The sequence below is a fragment of the Vanacampus margaritifer genome, chromosome 6 (assembly GCF_051991255.1).
Source record: "Vanacampus margaritifer isolate UIUO_Vmar chromosome 6, RoL_Vmar_1.0, whole genome shotgun sequence".
NCBI classification, from domain to species: Eukaryota; Metazoa; Chordata; class Actinopteri; order Syngnathiformes; family Syngnathidae; genus Vanacampus; species Vanacampus margaritifer.
Genome location: NC_135437.1, coordinates 5,266,587 through 5,285,114, shown reverse-complemented (window position 1 = coordinate 5,285,114; position 18,528 = coordinate 5,266,587). Strand labels below are relative to the sequence as shown.

The 18,528-nt window shown below is 39.2% G+C and overlaps 2 protein-coding genes across 3 annotated transcripts in view; both read right to left on the bottom strand.

Moving 5' to 3' along the window:
• The window catches only part of fanca (FA complementation group A), a 40,474-nt gene extending 29,073 nt beyond the window's left edge, over positions 1-11,401 (bottom strand). For both annotated transcript variants that reach the window (XM_077567623.1, XM_077567624.1), the window contains exons 1-7: positions 10,921-11,401; positions 10,524-10,633; positions 10,207-10,303; positions 9,853-9,992; positions 8,878-8,973; positions 3,214-3,287; positions 1,089-1,198 (exon numbers count right to left, since the gene is read on the bottom strand). In XM_077567623.1, coding sequence (XP_077423749.1) covers positions 1,089-1,198; positions 3,214-3,287; positions 8,878-8,973; positions 9,853-9,992; positions 10,207-10,303; positions 10,524-10,633; positions 10,921-10,981 — 688 coding nt within the window. In that variant the 5' untranslated portion in view covers positions 10,982-11,401. The remainder of the gene's footprint in view (positions 1-1,088; positions 1,199-3,213; positions 3,288-8,877; positions 8,974-9,852; positions 9,993-10,206; positions 10,304-10,523; positions 10,634-10,920) is intronic.
• A 2,030-nt stretch (positions 11,402-13,431) lies between these two features.
• Positions 13,432-15,535, bottom strand: slc10a3 (solute carrier family 10 member 3). The gene has a single exon (XM_077568333.1). The coding sequence runs from the start codon at positions 15,346-15,348 to the stop codon at positions 13,936-13,938; it is 1,413 nt and encodes a 470-aa protein (XP_077424459.1). The 5' UTR covers positions 15,349-15,535; the 3' UTR covers positions 13,432-13,935.
• Between the last annotated feature and the right edge of the window lie 2,993 nt (positions 15,536-18,528).

Sequence of the window (18,528 nt, the reverse complement as noted above, 5' to 3'; positions counted from 1 at the left end):
ACGATAAAGAGCACATTGATGACGACGATGATCATCATCGATGATGATGATGGTGACTCCGAGGTTGACGCCGAAGTTGGAAGCGCTGACGCGGCAGCTATGACGACGTTATAAAGGTTCATGGGCGAGCGATGCTGACACCGGAAAACACGGAGCACAATGCTCAGGCGGACGTTCAATCGGACGACGAAGAGTGCCCCGGGTCCAATGCACATTCATCGGAGGAGTGTGTACAGTCTGCTACTTGCTATTTATTCCCCGGAAAAAAAGGCCGTCAAGAAAGTGTAACGTTTGCACGCGAAACGGACAAATGCGAAAGTGAAAGTAAACTGTTGTGCGAGTCCAGCGGCGTCTCCTTGCACGCAGGAGAGCGTTACAAAAAGAAAAACTGTATTTGAAACATGCACACAATTGTAAATAGTACCACAGTTGCACACATTTGTAAATAGTTTGCCAAATTGTTTTGTCAAATTGTTACACTGTTGAATGTAAACAAACGTATTTTGCTATCAAAAAACACTTTTTCATTGTTGGGGGTAGTGTTTTACAGAAGTAAAGCACTATTTAGGTGTTTGTGGCATCATTCATGGACAAAAAGAAGTGTACAATTCACTAGAGTGCATGAAATAACATCGTTTCACAAAAAGCTTGTTTTCTCCTCGCTTTTTGTTTCAAAACAGAGCATTTCGGTGAAAGTAACCATTTTCTATTGTTGATTACTGAAGAACGGAATAAGGTAGAAACAAACTTTTTTTCTGATGAAAGATGAGAGTCCAATCTTTCATTTGGTAGTATGTGTGTTTCCATAGTCCAAACACAACATTTTCTGTGGACCTTGAAACATCAGTCAAAATGCTTAAATCGGCTGGCACTGGCGACAACCCGTTTCTGAAAACGTCTGGCAGTCAAAGAGTTAAATGCTGTAAATGTTGTTTGCTGGACTGGTCTGCTAGTAAACAGTATGGAAAATGGGCAAAAGGAATAAAATATTTGTGACTCTCGACAACAGACTGGGCTGTTCCAGTCCAGTATGCTGGCTTTAACGCCTCTATCTAAAACACACTAGATGAGCGACAGGGTGTCCTTACTTGACAATACTTTCTGTTGAGCTTGTCTGGCCTCTTTTTCGTCCTGCGGAGGTGTCCAACTACACAGAGCCTTCAGCTGTGGCAGCAACCACAACCTCACCCCTTCGTCACTAAGCAATGACAACAACAACAAAACACAGGAATGTTAATTGAATTCAGTTTTATTTATGTTGAGAGGACAGTATGTTCTATTTTTTTTTAACTGCACTTTAAAGATCATTTTGAATTATTATTACTGCGACTGGTTTTGGGTCATTTATGAGGTCAGTTGCTATGGTCCTTTTGAAACAGGGTTGGGCTTGGCGGGATGTCTTTCAGTTTTCTGGTTGCTCAGTGACACGTCGCCAAAACATTTAGGTTCTTTCTATACCTGTTCGTCTGGCGCTCTACTACTGCTGTGTCCAGCCCAGTTCTTTGTTGCTACTTTGTTGATGCGGTTCACCATCTTTTGGGTGATTTTGCTTTGTACTTTTGTATATCAAGACCTTTCACATCTGTGTCCTGTCTGCTTCTGCGTCCAAATTTTGCTTCTCACGTCACAGTACGTTCTGGCCAGTCATGGACACACCAGACTGAGAGACAATCCACCAAGCCGTTAGCGCTGCTCGGCAGACAAGAACGACCTCCTGAGGGAGGTTATGGATTCTACTCAAGAGTTTTTCCAGCACTGTGGTCAACTCAATGGCCGCCCAGTTGACACTCAAGGCTTGCCCGTAGACCTCACCAACTGCTCCAGCCCAACTCCCCACCTCCAATCAGATAGGATCTGCTCCATCTTTGCCTTTTCACCGGGAACTCAACATTCCATCACATGAACTGTTTTTCAAGAAAGGTTGCATATTGTTGCTGAACTGGTATCTGGTTTTCTATCAGAAACTTAGTACTTATTCGGATGATCGTGCCTAGTTGGCTTAGCTGCAGACTATGGCATCAAATTCAGGATTTAAGTGTTTGAGAAGTGGTTGGAAAGAGGTCAGACAAACGACAACTCTTGTTTGCGGAGTTTACTAGGAGCTTCAAGATCAGCTGTCCACTCGTGATAAGCAGTTACTCTCGCGATTCTGATTGACTATCATATGAGAGGACGCCACCGCACCTCCTCCTCTTGTGTGGCGACTCCTCAACTGGTCATCAAGCCTCAGCTGCCTGCCAACCTTTAGAAATGTATTTCCTGAACAATTTATTACATTATATTATAACATTACAGCAGGACTGCGTGAAGGAGCGTTTTATTTTTGATAAAGGCTATGACTGTAATAACCACTAAAGAATTCAAATAATACATCAAATACAAAATTATTAACTTAGCGGTGAAATTTCAACAATGCACATTGGATACACATATGCACACATTTTTTACATAAAGGTGGGACAGCAAAAAAAAAAAAATCTAAATAAATCAAATTAATGTTAGTATATATAGTATAGTATAGTATAATAGTTGCTCCCAGACTGTTAACAGAATCGTTAAGAGTAGATTATCAATACTTCAGTTGTTTTTTTTTAATTCAGCCCCGAGGCCAGTTTAGCACCACAGCTCTGTACCCATCTCTAATTATTGACAGTGAAGTATAACGCTACAGTGATGACCGTGTTACATACGCAATTTAGACACTATATGAAGCTGTTGTGACTGGCGTTGTGGCCTCTATGAGGTCAGTTGCCATGGTCATTTATTTTGTTGGGCGTGGCCTGGTGTCTTTCAGTATTGAAACTCTGGTTGCTCACTGAAAACGTCTAGTTTCCTTCCATTCATTTGATTTGTCAGGTGCGTTAGCATTGCTGCCCTGTTCTTTTGTTGTAGCTTAGTTTATGCCATTCAAGACTTTTCTTTGCCACTTCCGTACCCTGTCTGCTTCTGGGTCCAAATTCTGATCCTCGCATCACTAATATTTAACTTTTTCTACTTAAAAAAAGAAAAGGTTAGTTTTCAATGAGTCCAAAGTAATAAAGTTATTGTATTGTTAGTGGTACATCTGGCATGAATATTGATCAGAAGATGGATCAGTATATCTCTGGTGTCGGGCTGAAACCTTGTACCTCCAAAATAGTGATTTTTCAGGAGACTCCAAAAACAAAACATTTGTTTATCCATGCAAACAATAAAAATACAATTATTCCTTACCTTTCTAAAATATCTTTTAATTTGAGGACATTGTAAAACTGAAGTAGGTACACCACATGCAGATTTGGTAGTTTCTGTAAACACACAACCACAATCATTTCATTTAGAACATCCAGTACGTCCATTAAAATATGAATACTGACATTTCACAATAAATTACTGAAGAAAGAACAATTCTTATATGGCAATTTAATTTATTAGAGGATTTTAGTAGATGTCATGGCTAGTTGCACAATAACTCAGGTATAGTATAAGTTAATAACTGTCTCTACTAAATCGCTCCATTTTCAGTCCACTTCGTTTCAACATTCATTCACTTCCGCTGTCCGCATTAGTGAAGTCACGTGATCACTTACATGCAAATGGTCAATAACAAATGAACAATTGTTTTTGTTGTATAATCAACTTTTTATTTCATAAATTACATTGTGTATAGCTGCAAAGTGTATTTTCTTGTCTGGATGCATTTTCAGTGGGGCAATTTCAAACACAAATACAACTTCTAAGTTTGAACTCAGTATCTCTGAATGGGTTGTATGGTCTTTTAGCAAAGCTGAATAGACTTATATCCATCCATTTTCCGAAGTGCTTAATCCTCACAAGGGTCGGGGTAAAAAAGAAAGGCAAGATTTACTGTAATTTTGAGAACATTTATTGTGCAGGCCTCAAAAGGCAAAATCAAAAATCTATTGTGAAAACAAGCAAACATCACTGATTATAAATATGTTATATTAAATTAAATACATACATACTGTAGTTGATAGATATTATAACATTTTTAATTCTTCATTTCATATATTAACCATTGTTACACATTATTAACATTTTAATTCTTTATATTAACCTTGTCGAAATGTTTTGTGTCCTGTGCAGAGCAGATGGTGTTGATTTCGGTATAATCTGACCTTAAGCTGGGATATACTATTTAGTCTAAAAAAGTTCCTTCTCAGCGCTTTGTGCGAAAACACATTTGGTCCTTGAGAACAGAATCTGTTTCGAACACGCACTCCTGACTCTGTTTTCGCCATCGCTCATGGAAAAGTACCCAGAGAGTATGTTTTGTCTACAGATGAAAGAGAGGCGGTCGGTTTTAACTATAAGAAGCCATTTTACACGCGGAAGAGACACATTTCGACGCTCTGAATCCCACCTGTTTAAGTGATGAATTAGAGGCTGTTTGAGTGTCCAGAGATCTCTGTTAGATAAAATCATTTTTGCAAAGGTGTTTTTTCTTGCATTAAATCTGTCTTCAAGTTTTGGAACACGCAAAGAGGACAAATAATTTTATTCCTCTTTCATAGTGTACATACAGCACATACATAATGAACACTTATAAGCTTGTAGGCAACTTCTTATGACTGACATACTGTATGTTGTAGCACACAGTTGTCAAACTCAGGCCCAGAGACCAGATAAAGCCCACCACATCATTTTATGTGGCCCATGAAAGCAAACGATTACCTTTTAAAATAAATGTAAAAAAAATATGTGAACAGTTTCTACTGACTTGTCATTTCAAAAGTAGTTAGTCAGTTAGTTAGCGATCATACATTTATGGGTTTACAGTCATAATGGCTCTCCAAAGGAAGCCATAACTACGATGTGGTCCGCGGCAAAAATGAGTTTAATACCCCTGCTGTTGCGTAACTTAATTTATTTCCCGTTTCCAGTTCTGTTTAACGAGTATGATTCTCTACAGAGTCCAGACACGTATTAGTTGCCTGCTATTTGGTGTACCAGACTGTACTCGATCACCCAAGCACTTAATTGCAGTGTTTCGCGATTACATGTCAATCTTACATTAGCTCAGCATTAGCATGGTTTCTCTGTCTCTCCTCATCATCCTTTCATGAGAACGCTATTTGTCAGAAATGTAGCACAGAGTCCAAATCTTATGTGAACTAATCACAAGGTGTCGTACTAACAGAATCATTTGCAAACTCCCAAAATAAATTTACCGCTCATCATGTGGCCAAACCGGTACACTTGGCACCTCTGCTATGTTTGACAATCGCTTAGCTGTTTAGCATGGCTTAAGCATTCTCCTGTTGATTACAACGCGTCTTTTTTTCGTGGTAATAATACTTGTCAGAATCGTAAGTTATTTGCCGCCGTGACGGCGATGATTAGTGACTTTTAGCGTAGCAGCTGCACATCGTGTTTAACCATGCTAACTAGCTAGCCGCAGCCAGGAGCTGAAGGAGTGGACCGCACTGTGAGACGCGCTTGAAGCATTCGAAGGATTGAAGGATTCGATGACATCAACATTATCGCAACTGGTTGGTAAAGACGGAATCTTGTCAGCCAATCAAAAGCCACGGTACTTACATGTTAAGCGGGTGATACTTACTCCATCCCTAACCAGCAGGGGCATGCAGTGACCTTACGAGGGGCAGGTGCTCAAGGCATAAAAAGGAGCACATAATAACGTGCCTGTGCACTATCCAATATAGGTGTTAAAAAAAATGATTCAGCAATATATTGCGATATTACAGTGCACAATTCTTGATTCAATATGCGGCCAAAACGATTTTTCTCATTTTTTTCCCCACATTTTAAGCATGGAAGAATGTTCTAACATATATGGAACATTAAGCCTTAATATTTTATTTCAGTGCTGTTCAAACATGAAACAGACTGCAACCAGTTTGTTAAATACAGTGGCTTATAAGCCTGAAGTTTCAGATAAATAAATACATTTTCATACAAATCTTACATTGTACATATACAAATTTACTGATTAGTATTTTCTATATTTGAGTAAAATATATATTTTTTTAGCAATAATCAATTTATAGATTCGTATTGGGATTAATCGAATCATGATACGGATCGACTTGCCAGGCACTACGCAATTCACACCCTTACTATCTACTACCACTTGGGAGTTCTCAAATGTCACCACCGAGCCGCCATGTGTGGAGGGCGGGTTAGGGGGGTGCTTAAAGTAGATGAAGTAGTAGCTCAGGAAGGGTGTCTATGTAGATGAGAGTGTGCGTGTGTGTGTGTGTGTGTGTGTGTGTGTGTGTGTGTGTGTGGTTAGGGTTATTTTAGTTAACTAAAACAAACGAAAAAACTAAAACCAAAATTCAAAAACCAATTTCATTAACGGAAAAAAATAAAAACTGAAATGCTTTTAAAAAAAACGAAAACTAACTGAAACTACATTTTATGTTAACAAAACTAACTAAAATGATAGCAAAAATGTCCTTCATTTTAGTCTTTGGTAATACATTTATTGCATGAGACTGTGGGGATGGTTTTAAATGTGATTTTAAGTAGATTTATTTTGATATTAACCGGAATAAGGATGTTTGAAAGTGTGTCACACAGAAGTGTCATCATCTAGCAGCAGCCAATAAGCGAAGTACGCATGTCGACTGCATGGTGCATTATGGGTAGCGGCGTGGTGCATTGTGAGAAGGCTAAACTACCATACGGTCATTAAAAATGAATTGGATCCATTGGAATGAGCTCTGATTTCTAACATTTCAACCGCTGGAAAGTTGCTGTTTTTTATTTAATGTATTTTAAACATGCATAGCATGTGGTTACGCAAACAAAGACTGTCACCGCTCTAATCTCCGCCATTCAAATGACGGTTAGTTGGTAGCCTCGCTTTTTTTTTCACGCATGCGCAAACGTAATGCGCACTTCGCTTATAGAAAAGCACCTTCAGATGACGTCCCGAACATGGTGTTTTTTAATCCATTGTAAAATTCTTAATTGAAATAATGGCTAAACAATAAATCACACATAATTAAACTGTTTGTCTGCAATGCCAATGACCATAGAAACGTTTTGACATTTTTGTCTGAAGAATCATTTATGAACAACAAATTTACATGAATAAAAACGATTATGTAAAATGTACATGAAATTTACATTTTAACTCATTCGCTGCCATTGAAAGCTATAGACGTCAAAAATTCATTTGAACTATTTCTATTTTCTATTTAACATTTTGTCCACTTTTGTTAACAGTAGTATGAAAACCTAGAAAAAAAATTTTTATTGTACATTTAGAACAGATATAACATTTGTGATTAATCGCAAGTTAACTATTGAAGTCATGCAATTAATTACTTTTTCTTTTAATCGCCTGACACGATAAAAAAAAAAAAAAGTATAAAAAATTAGGGGCGTCAGGCGATTACATTTTTTTAATCTTAATTAATCGCATGACTTCACTAGTTAACTCACGATAAATCACAAATTTTATATCTGTTCTAAATGTACAATAAAAAAATCTAGGTTTTCATACTCTTGTTAACAAAAGTGGGGAAAAAAATGTTAAACTAATGGAAATGGTTCAAATTTTTGACATCTATAGCCATCAATGGCAGTGAATGAGTTCAATAACACAATTAGAATTTTCCTATAGTGCAAGTAGCATAAAAAATGTCTTTACATTTAGCTTGATTCAGGTAAGAGCAAATCCCTTTTATTATTTTTCTGCAGGTGTAGATGTTAATATTTCATTATTGGGACCGTACCCAAAAATTACTGTAACTGCCACATCTCAGCAAGCTACATTGTTTGTTTTTGATAAAACGCTGTGATTGTTGTTTTTTTCTTCTTTTTTGGTGGCTCTTCATTGTCCCCCTAATTTCTGAACACACTGCTACCTATTTCTTATTAGGACCTTACTCTGACCGCAAACCCCCCAAAACGAGCTGTTAGTTAAAATAAAAACAAAGATCATGTAGCAATTACCACATATATTTTAAAGTATATTTCAATTCAGCTATCATTGAGTACATGCTTCAAGTTGGAGTCTTCAGGAAGAGATTATTAAAATTCTGAGCGAGAGTTACAAATTCCGACATATACCGACATATTCTGTGTATCTTATATCAGTAGTCAGTAGTCATCAGTAGTTGGAGAAGAAGCTGGAGCAGAAGCTGTACACTCTACACAAGTTCTATGCCCGTCCCAATGGAAGAGGAACATAAGTTTTACTGGGGATTTTTTCCGCGGTAAAAGTGGATGGGAAGGATCGTGGTCTTTATGAAACTGAGGGGGACATCTTCCCCGCGTCCTAAGAGCCAACTGCGGTCAAATGAGTTAATCGTAGTTGCAAGGCTGATTACAACTTGTGTCATTACATTTCAATTGAAGCTAGGCTAGCACGCAGCATTCTATGACCTTGGCTTTTGTTTACTGTGAGCGAGACTACTTAAATAAAAACAGAGAGACCAACTTACCGACCGCAGGTGTAGTGGCGAGCGACCTGGCAGAATGAGGCGTGTCTCGTAGTATGACGTTATCCAAGGATAACGTCACAATAATTTGTTTTATGTAAATTATGTTGCTGAATTTTTGTTTTGAAAGACAACAAAACTACTTTCACAAACTATTTAAAAAACATATATAAAATAAATAGATAAATAAATGGACAAAGGGGCACTTTGGGCATCAGTGCCAAAAGGGCATGTGCCCCGGCACCAATAGACCCCTCCACCCCCTCAACGTGCCTGCTAACTAGAAATAAATGGCAACTACCCATAGCAAAAGACATTAGGAACATTTGCCGTGTCTGCATTTGTAAACAGACATCAAAAAATATATATTTTATGCCAAGCATTAAATATTTTCAGAAATTTTAAGTTATTTTAAAAAATAACATGCAGTGTACATTAAACCATTAAACTTTCCACACACCTGATACTTCCTGTACTCCTGCCAGAGCCCCTTGGGGCAAAGGGGTCCATGAGATAGAAGTTCTCTGGTAGACTCCAACAGGACACCCACCTCGACCTGTACACATCAATAGGCTTAAGCAGAGGGAACAAACTCCCAAGATTTGCAAGATAATATTAACAACTATATTAATGACATCACAGACAGAGTAAAGCTTTCTACACTTTTATTTACCATCCAGCAGCAAAGGTACCCTCAAATATGGAAATATTGACTATTTTTACATTATTATCAGTGAATGGAATTTCACGTAAATTAAATGGGAACGCCCTTCAAAATGTAGTACCCTTATATCATTCAAAAAAATCTAGCTTCACATGTCAAACTAGTAGACAGGAAGTTGCAAAAAAACAACAAAAAAGTAACATATATTTCATAATAAAATATAATAATAATCTTTATAGTTCTGTTGTAACAAATACAACGTTAAAAGAGGCTAGTCCTGACATTTGTCCAGTGAACATAACATACATACACAGTTACACACAGGAGCCAACCTACAGGAATTCACTGTACAGAACAATTTATGATCGATCATGAGAAGCCAAAATTCAGCCTGTTTGAACAGTTTAACTGATGGTTTTTAAATATCTGAAACGACAGTGTTACGGCTGTGACGAATTAGCATTGTGTGACTTCTGTAACATAATATGGACGACCATCTGTAACATGTGACAGCTCTGCATACACCACTGGAGCAATTGAGTAACTTTTACAATGCTGGGCAACACTGGTATTGTATTAAACATTGGAATTAGTCATTCAGATGCAACCAGATGTGAAACAAAGCTGATTGTAAAGGTGTGGGGGTGTAATTTCTTCATAGTGTGATTAATTTGAATTGAATTAACTTTAAGTAAATGACCCAAAGAACTACAGCGATGATCAGACAATTTGACAATATTACACAACTTAATAATACAAAAAAATACAAACTCTCTGAGAAGCGTTGAGAATTTCCCTCATCTTGTCGCCCTCACTTCCAGTAATCACTTTCAGTCTCTCGAGCACCAATTTCACTGACAGTGTTGTTAACGGGACACCAAGCTGCCCAGCTTGATGTCTCAACCCACAAACTGTGAACAGAAAACCCAGTCACAAGAGGCAGCACACCAATTATGTTTCTTTTACACACTGCTACCGTGCTTTTCCAAAAGCTGCTGCAATCGATAAGCTATAAGCACCGCAGAACACAGATGCTATAGAAATGTTGGGTATGCCTGGTATGTAGAAGCTGAATCATACATCCTATGAAGCATTTTAAATGAGGTCAAGAAACATAAGTCTTACCCAAAAGTGAACCTGTAATAGCTAATGGGATCCCTTGAGAGTTCACAAGACTTTGCTCATCTATGACAGTGTTGAAAAGATTGCTTGGATTTGGATTCTAGAAAAACAACATTGACAACATTGTAAACAGACATTATTTATTTATTTATTTATTTTTGACAACATTAGCTATTACATGTCAAACGTCTCAAGTACATACAGATCTACAAAAGATGATCATTTAAGACCAATTGCAATGACATTATTTATCACATACTCATTTTAAAGTTTAATGACACAACACCATATAAACCATATAACCTCTTATGGACACTCACCCCAATCTCCTTGAATAGGCTGCAGAGATCCTGCTGCTGCTCTAACAGGTGGATCACTGCCTCCTGCAGCTCACCATCTCCATGCTTAGGTCTCTTTACAACACGACCAGCTGTAAACGTAAACATGTGCAACAAAACAACAAAATGTGCTTTGACGTTTTCAAAAGATTCAGAGAGTATGGCGCTCACACAAATAAAACTGGACCAGATGACGTAATTAGTCATTTCAATTATAGCTACCGGTAAAACGTGCAGTTTACATTCATTTGGGTCACATGGTAGGTCAAATGTAGGCATTTTATTGATGACTGGTGATGATTTTATTCCAAACAGCTATATTGATTTTGTACACATTCTTCTAAAGGAAGAATTGACGTTTAAGTTGCTCGTTACTCACCGAGAAGGCTCGACAGATTTCTTTTCTGAGAGACAGAGTCACAGGAAGCACTCAGTGACATTTCGGGGAACTACGGAAAGTACTTGCCACCTTTTAAATTAACACAAAGACGCTTTGTTTCTATGATAAATAAGTTCACTGTTGCAACTGAGAGACTGTACTGTTACGGTTCAACTTGTCCTCCATGTTTTTCGTCGCTCTGGCGCTCTTCTCTCTCATTGGCTGATGTCAGAGCCAATCTGTTGAGGATCTGACATGCAAATACCACTGGTGGGAGTTTTTGCTGGTTGAAGACATGCAAACTTAATCGCCATCTTAAACCGGGAGACAACAATTAAAAGTAAACAATCGTAGATTTTTCCAAAGTCTCAAAATCCAGGCGCCATCTAATTTTATAAACGAGATGTCTATGGCTCCACAACGATATGCATACATTACAACAGCACGCTCCTTCGAGGTGCGTGCTGACAGTGGGGCTAGCTAGTGGGGGCAAAGTGTCAGACTGAACATAGTTAGAAGTGCGTTGTGGTTATTGAGAAAATCGGGACGTGTCCATTCCATTCTCTCTCTCTCTCTCTCTCTCTCTCTCTCTCTCTCTCTCTCTCTCTCTCTCTCTCTCTCTCTCTCTCTCTCTCTCTCTCTCTCTCTCTCTCTCTCTCTCTCTCTCTCTCTCTCTCTCCTCTCTCTCTCTCTCTTTTTTTTCAGCTGACCCTAATTCCTCTTATTTCCATTACACGCAGGCAGAGATGGGAAATTCCAGGTGCAGAAAGTAAAAACCCTGCCATCGTTTGGCTTTAGCTACAGGTGCTTGTACTCAACTGACAGGTAAACGAGGTAATTACATTTAAGTACAATTTTGATTTGTACCTGAACAATTTAGATTCCTACTCACAGAGAAACACACAAATTATTAATACAAACTGTTAATCACGCATTTGTCTTTTGACCATATCTTAGTCCTTATCTATTGCATGAATGATACTTGTTTGTCACTATTATAAAATCAAAAAAATCTATAAAAGTCTATGTGACTTGTGATTAAATGATGTTCATTATTCCAGTGAAATAAAATTATTATTATTATTATTAAGTCTTATTCTATACTGTTTAAAGTTTTTTTATGCATTTTTGTGTGATACAGAAACAAATGAGAAGAAGATAAATCATTCCAAAACTTTTCCCACCACCTAACCTTTACAAGTTAAAGAAAGAAAGAAAAATATTGTATTTTTTTAAGAAAGTGCCCTCCTATAACTCCTACTAGATGTGGTCGTGGTCAGAATTAACCAATCACATTCAAACACATATACCCAGTACAGTAGTACACACTTGCACGAAATCACAAAAACCTGGTATTTGCGTGTCGAAGTGAGGCTGCTGATACAATCAATGAAGGAATGTTGTTTTTGCCCTTACAAAATGCTAGATGTTGCAGAAAGAGGACTTTTGTAGAAAAATGCTAGGGCGGAGACGTCCAAATTTCTCCACTGAGGGCCACATACAGGAAAATGAAAGGAGGAAGAGGGCCACCTCACATTCTGTTTGTAAAACATGCTAAAATCATTACAAAATACTGGAGGTCAACATATGCAGCAGTTCAAAGTATTCAAATCACCCCCTCTCCTTCTCACCTTAGTGTACTGGCTGACAAGGCAAACAGTAGTATTACTGTGACTTTTTTTTTTTTTTTTTTAAGTATGGTATCTTGTAACATTTAAGTTTTATTTAAAATAAAAATAGCCATTTATCTTGCAACATTCAACTGCCAAAAATGTATAATAAATAGTAGTGTGATTCAATTTCAAAGGTCTCAGTTCCACCTGAAGAAAAAAAAAGCCCCTAAACAAGATGTTCACACTACCATGCTTCACTATTGCTAATAGTGTTGAGTTAGTGCCAAATGTACTTTTTTTTGGATTTATGGTGATTAAGCTAATTGGTTTCACTGGACTATAGCACAATGTGGGGAAAATGTGTGTCTTGTGTCTGATAAAACCAAGGTTGACTTTTAAGAACAACAGAGTTCAGCCAGTATTAACACAAAATTTTCAGGTTCCTGCTAGTAAGCACTTTAAATTGTGTGTAAAAAGTGTGTTGCTGACTCCCATTTAACATAACATGTTTAAATGTGACAATGTGATTTTTTTTTAAACACTTCTCTTCTTAAAAATAATAAAAACACATCCTGTGGTTTTTCTTTTTTCAAAAAAAGGTTGTGCTTTAGTCTCGGCGACGACTGCTGCCTACATCAGAAGGCGGCAGTCGTCAATATAGATATAAATTTGTAGACAAGATGATTTTTTTTTTTTGTCAAGAATAAAAAACTATTATTGAATCAAATTGTTATAGGTCTTAATGGTTGTAAAAATTGTCAATGATGTCTTGTTCTCATTTTTAATACCACAACAACCTGGCATTTGAAGAAGGGTGTGTTGTCTTCATATCCACAATATAAAATGTTCACTGCAAGTTGTGTTTTTAAAACACGCACGCACACACTGTAAAAACTGCTAGTTTTATCTTGTTTTATTTCCCCATTTTTCCTCTTTAATATTCAAATATGTGGATACACAGATCCATCAAACACAATCAATAGCAAATAACTTAAAAAAATAAAATAAAAAGTAACAATCCCCCCCCACCACACACTTTTCCAATTCTCCCACCACTGGCTAAGACACGTTGAATCGCTTGTTGTAAACATGACACAAGTCAATCTGCGTTTTGTTTAGAAAAGTAATTTAGTAGAAAAATATATTGTATTTCTTTCTTGGGAATTGTTACACTTTGTAGCTCACAGTATAATACACACAGAAATGAGACAAATAGAGCTCCGGAGGGTATATAAGGCCATTGGTTTTCATGAAAAATATGAAAAGGACAATGTACAAAAAGATCAGCCAAAAGTCCTGTTCAAAACTGAAAACCACCAGGCATGCAAAATGGTATGCTTTTTTTTTTTCCTCTCCACAGGTAGATTTAGAAGGTTCCTTTTTTCAAAAATGGCAACTACAATCAGGTGTCACTTCTTGGGACAGTGGGACCGCACAACCAGTGGTGGGTGTAATACGCCAGAACTACAAGAAGCATCTCAGAGGTGCTGGCCAAGGCCACGATGAAAGGAGCTTGTGACGCAAAGTCGGCCTCCATCCGGCGGAACGACAGTTGCATGACAGCGAGGGCAAGCAAGCTGTTCTGGACACCGATTTCAATGCTCACCGTCTTCCTCTGCGGTGGTGCCAGGCCCACCAACTTAGCCAGAACTGCCCCGACCAACAACCCAAGCAAAGGCACCGTCACGCCGACAGCCACTATCGGAGGCCGGACATTGGCCAGTATGGATGCGCCCATCTGGTAGGCCATGAAGATGCCGCCAACAATGAGCACGAAGCTGAAGGGCTTTATGAGTCCGAGCAAGACACGAGTGAGGGCGGGCAGGCGTAGCTTGACCAGCATTCCAAGAGAAATGGGGATGGCAATGAAGAGGAGGGTGCCAAAAATCTTCACGAATGGCACATGCAACGCCGCATGCACCCCCAGCAATCGTCCATATAGCGCAGATGACAGCGGCATGGCAGCCACCGCCACGACTGTGGACACCAGGGTCATAGAGATAGCAAGGGTGACGTCTCCTCCGAGCAGCAGACTGTAAAGGTAGCCGCCTCCGCCTCCCGGGGCAGAACATGTGATCACGAGGCCTAGTGAGAGCGCTTTAGGCAGCATGGCCAGCCGAGACACGCTGTAAGCATACAGCGGCATTACCAGGAACTGACCCAGCACCCCGAGGAGCAGCGGCACGGGGCTCTTCACGAGAGCCTTCAGTACCTCCACCTCCACCTTGCACCCAAAGGCACACTTGTTGACAAATATGAGGGGGAGCAAAGCAAATAGCACAGGGTTTTCTGAGAAATGGGACAGTCCGCCTGACTGGATGAGTTTTGTGGCCGGGTCATCACTCCCAGGAGCCACCACGATGCAGTAATCCGTTCTCTCCTCGATTAGAATGGGCACAGAGTCCTTGCTCAGATCCAGCAGTTGGATCTCAAGCTGGGCCCTTCCTGGGAAACCCGAGCGGATACTGATGATGTAGCTCCTTGCAGGTCCCACATGGCCACTGTCTGTCACATTCAGGATGGCGAGGACCTCTGGGTCTAAGGAGCGTACTTTCAAAGTCTGTTTCCAGCTCTGTCGGCCTTTCCTGTTGGTTGCTGGGCTCCGGTATTGGCTGGAGATTACAATCACGCCCTTGGTGTTTTCGGGGAACTCGAATACCTGTGACGAGCCGTCCCCGATTGTGATATATCTGCTGCTATCCGCCGTCAAATTGGAGGGCTTGCTGCGGTTGATGGTCTGATTTACAGTGGCCCACGCCCGGTCCGCTTCGCCGGTAACAAGGAACAGACAACAGATTGTAAATAGCGTCCTCATTGTATTTTCCTACAGGCGCCGCAGAGAGAAACTTGTCCCCCGCCACGTTGTTACTCCGCGACGGCAATCGTTGTCATTGTTGTCTCCGACGGAAAACAAGAAGAGCGTTACCGATCGACATCGCGTATGTTTCCCATTTCATCGCGGCCATTATACCGGAACCTAAACATCACCCCGCCCTGTGCCGTCAGAGGCGTGCGTTTGACAACTAACCGCGGATGCACACAGGAAATATAACAACCACGTAGGTTTCAGTTTAGGTTGCTGCTAAAATGTCAGACTCGAACAACCGACATCTCCCGTATTCCTTTATCTTTCGCACATTTTAGACACAATTTTTGCTGATTGTTTGCGGTAAATGGATATATGTGAGAGATGTTTTGGTGAGATGTGTAAAATTATTTTTGTTTCCGGATAGTGATTTCCAAAATAAAATAACTTTTAAGGAGGCGATTGCGTGACAAAAACAATAGCATTTCGAAAAACTAATTTAGCATGTATTATATAACGGCAGCTCTCAAATTGTACAAACCTCTTTTTAAAATTATTATTATTACGACTGTAATTGAACCCTTATGACTCGAGTATTCCTTGGTCAGAAGAACAATGAAATTAATTGAATTCCCCAAAATAAAGGAATTGCAAACGCAACCCCTAATTCTTAGGTTTGTTGTTATGCGCAGTTTCTATTAAAAAAAACATTATACGTCTTACTTAAAATAGTTAAGTCTCTTTTTGAATGCATTTGCGTGGTCTCTGACTCTGTGACGACCATTATTATAATTTAATATACTACAATCCACTTTCTATGTGTTTGACAGGCAACAGCAAGTTTTCATTTGTTGATAATATAAATTGGCAACCAAGTTTGGCTTTTGTCACATACACTTTTCATTAGATTTCTTTTAAAATGGTGCTTATCAAAAACCTCCGCCCCTTTATTCTGGTCTTGTTCATATATAAATCTGTGGGTGCAAATTGACACAATTCATTCTCGATCACATTTATCCAAGCTTCTCTTTATCTTTGGAAATGTTTTATTTTTTTATTTTTGAACCCGATAAGCTGCCTACTCATAGTTTGATTTGATAAACATTATTTTAGCAAAAAAAATATATAAATACATTCAAAGATAAAATACATGCATAAGAAGCCGACTTTTTTTTTTTTGTGTGTGTGTTTATAAAAAGTTATTTTTCCTCCTTATCTAATTGCGTATCCAAAAGCTGTCAAAACAAACAATTACTATGTATTTTGTAATATATTTATCTGACTTTATCCTATATCTTTTTTTGGGTGTTTTTTATATTTGGTTTTATCTTGTTTAGCTTCCATATCCTTTGTGACCACCCTGGCATTTTTTTGTGTTTGTGCTGTGGTATACAACGGCTATATTAAAAATTTCTACAGGTTCTGTATGCTGCTTGGTGTTTAAAAGTTATTCAAAAGTTCAAAAACACACACTTTCTCTGGGAGGCCCATACACGATGTATTAATCCTAAGAACAGCTAGAATCAGTCTACAGCTTCTAACCCCATCCGTTACTACCACACTCACACCTTGTCGGTTGAATCTATCATTGCTCATTTCCCATATAATCACTGCAGTTTATGTCACGTAATCCTACAGTATTTTGTGGCACTGATCCACCCTGCTCATGTTCAACAATCAGCACAGCCATTTTGCCTCTGATAGTTTTCAGACAGGCTGCTGCCATCACTTATCTGACAAACACAAACAGCATATCAACTGGGAAACCTGACACTATAGTGAGTGCCCATCTCAGAAATGGAGCATGGGAATTCATGTCGGACAGCTTTTGACTAAGTAAACAAGTGGCCTTTGCACAGTCATCCCAATCTATTTTCAGTGCACACTACATTTCCAAGTACATAATGTAAAAGCAGGGGCACGGTGGTTGAGAGGCTAATACATCCACCTCACAGCTCTGAGGTTGAGGTTAGAATCCGGGATCCCGGTGTTCTTGTGTGGACTTGGCATGCACATTTTCTCTGGGTAATCAAGCTTCCTCTCACATTCCAAAAACATGTTTCCTAGGTTAAGTGAAGACTTGTAGATGTCTGCCAACTTTGTCTTGGTGTGTTTTGGCCTTTCAGGCCACTAGTAGTAACAAACCTATTCCAGCTGAATTTGGGTGGGAGGCAGGACACTACCATGAATGGGTTGGTTGTTGTAAATGTTAAATTGAAAATAAAAGTAACTCAGTTTTTCAGTTAAGGGACACACATTGAAAACAAATTCGAGCAGTCAAAGAAATTGTATACCTCATTCATTTTCTCAATGGGAACCAAGACACTTGTGAGCCCACTATCACAAGCATATTCTACATGGGATCAAACGCACCCTGTCAAATTCGTGTTAAAAGTTTGAGGGCTGTGTTTATATTCGGTATCGGCAGTACCACCTCTGCCTCAATTTGAGCCAGGAAAACCCCTAGAACTTAGGTGATTTTTTCGGGTTCTAGTCAAGTTCAGAAGCATCTCAATAGTGTGTAGCGTTTATGTGTCTTTCACATGTTGGTGTGCGATGAACTTCAGGTTGCCCGGGGGTCGTCCTTTGGCGCTGCCACGGCCTGGGGGGCCCTGAGGTGTTGCGCTTGCTCTGTCCTGGCGGGGGTCGACGGCTCCCCTCTTTGGTGGAGATTTTCATGCACGCCAGATCCACCACACCAGCATCTATCGAAACTCAGACACAATCTTCCTCAGGTCATTGAATCGGTGGAGGCTGGTGTCTGGTCGGTGCTGGATTTCACTTTCCTTTCTTTTCTTTGGTCCTTTCTCGGGTTTCCTGACGGCCTCACGACTGACTGGAAGTGTTCGGTTTAGGGAAACGGTATGGGATTTTTATTTTATTTTATAGGCTTTAGGTGAACTAATAAATGCACGCACGCACGCACATACAAAAAAAAAAAAAAAAAAAAGAGAGCAATGATGATGACATGTCAAATCGGTAAAATTACCGAATGAACAATACTGAGCTCTCCAGAAAAACAAAACAAACAAACAAAAAAAAAACACTTCAGGTTGCCCTCGGGGTGACAAATATGCAACTAATATTTGGTATGTGACTGGTCCAAGTTAAATTTGAGTGGAACATACAATGAGTAACTCACGATCAATGCCTGCATCTAACACACCAAACACTGAATTCAAATTAAAA

Bases quoted from the DNA above. Each gene is read 5' to 3' on its own strand.
- slc10a3 (XM_077568333.1), bottom strand. From the start codon at position 15,348: ATGAGGACGCTATTTACAATCTGTTGTCTGTTCCTTGTTACCGGCGAA.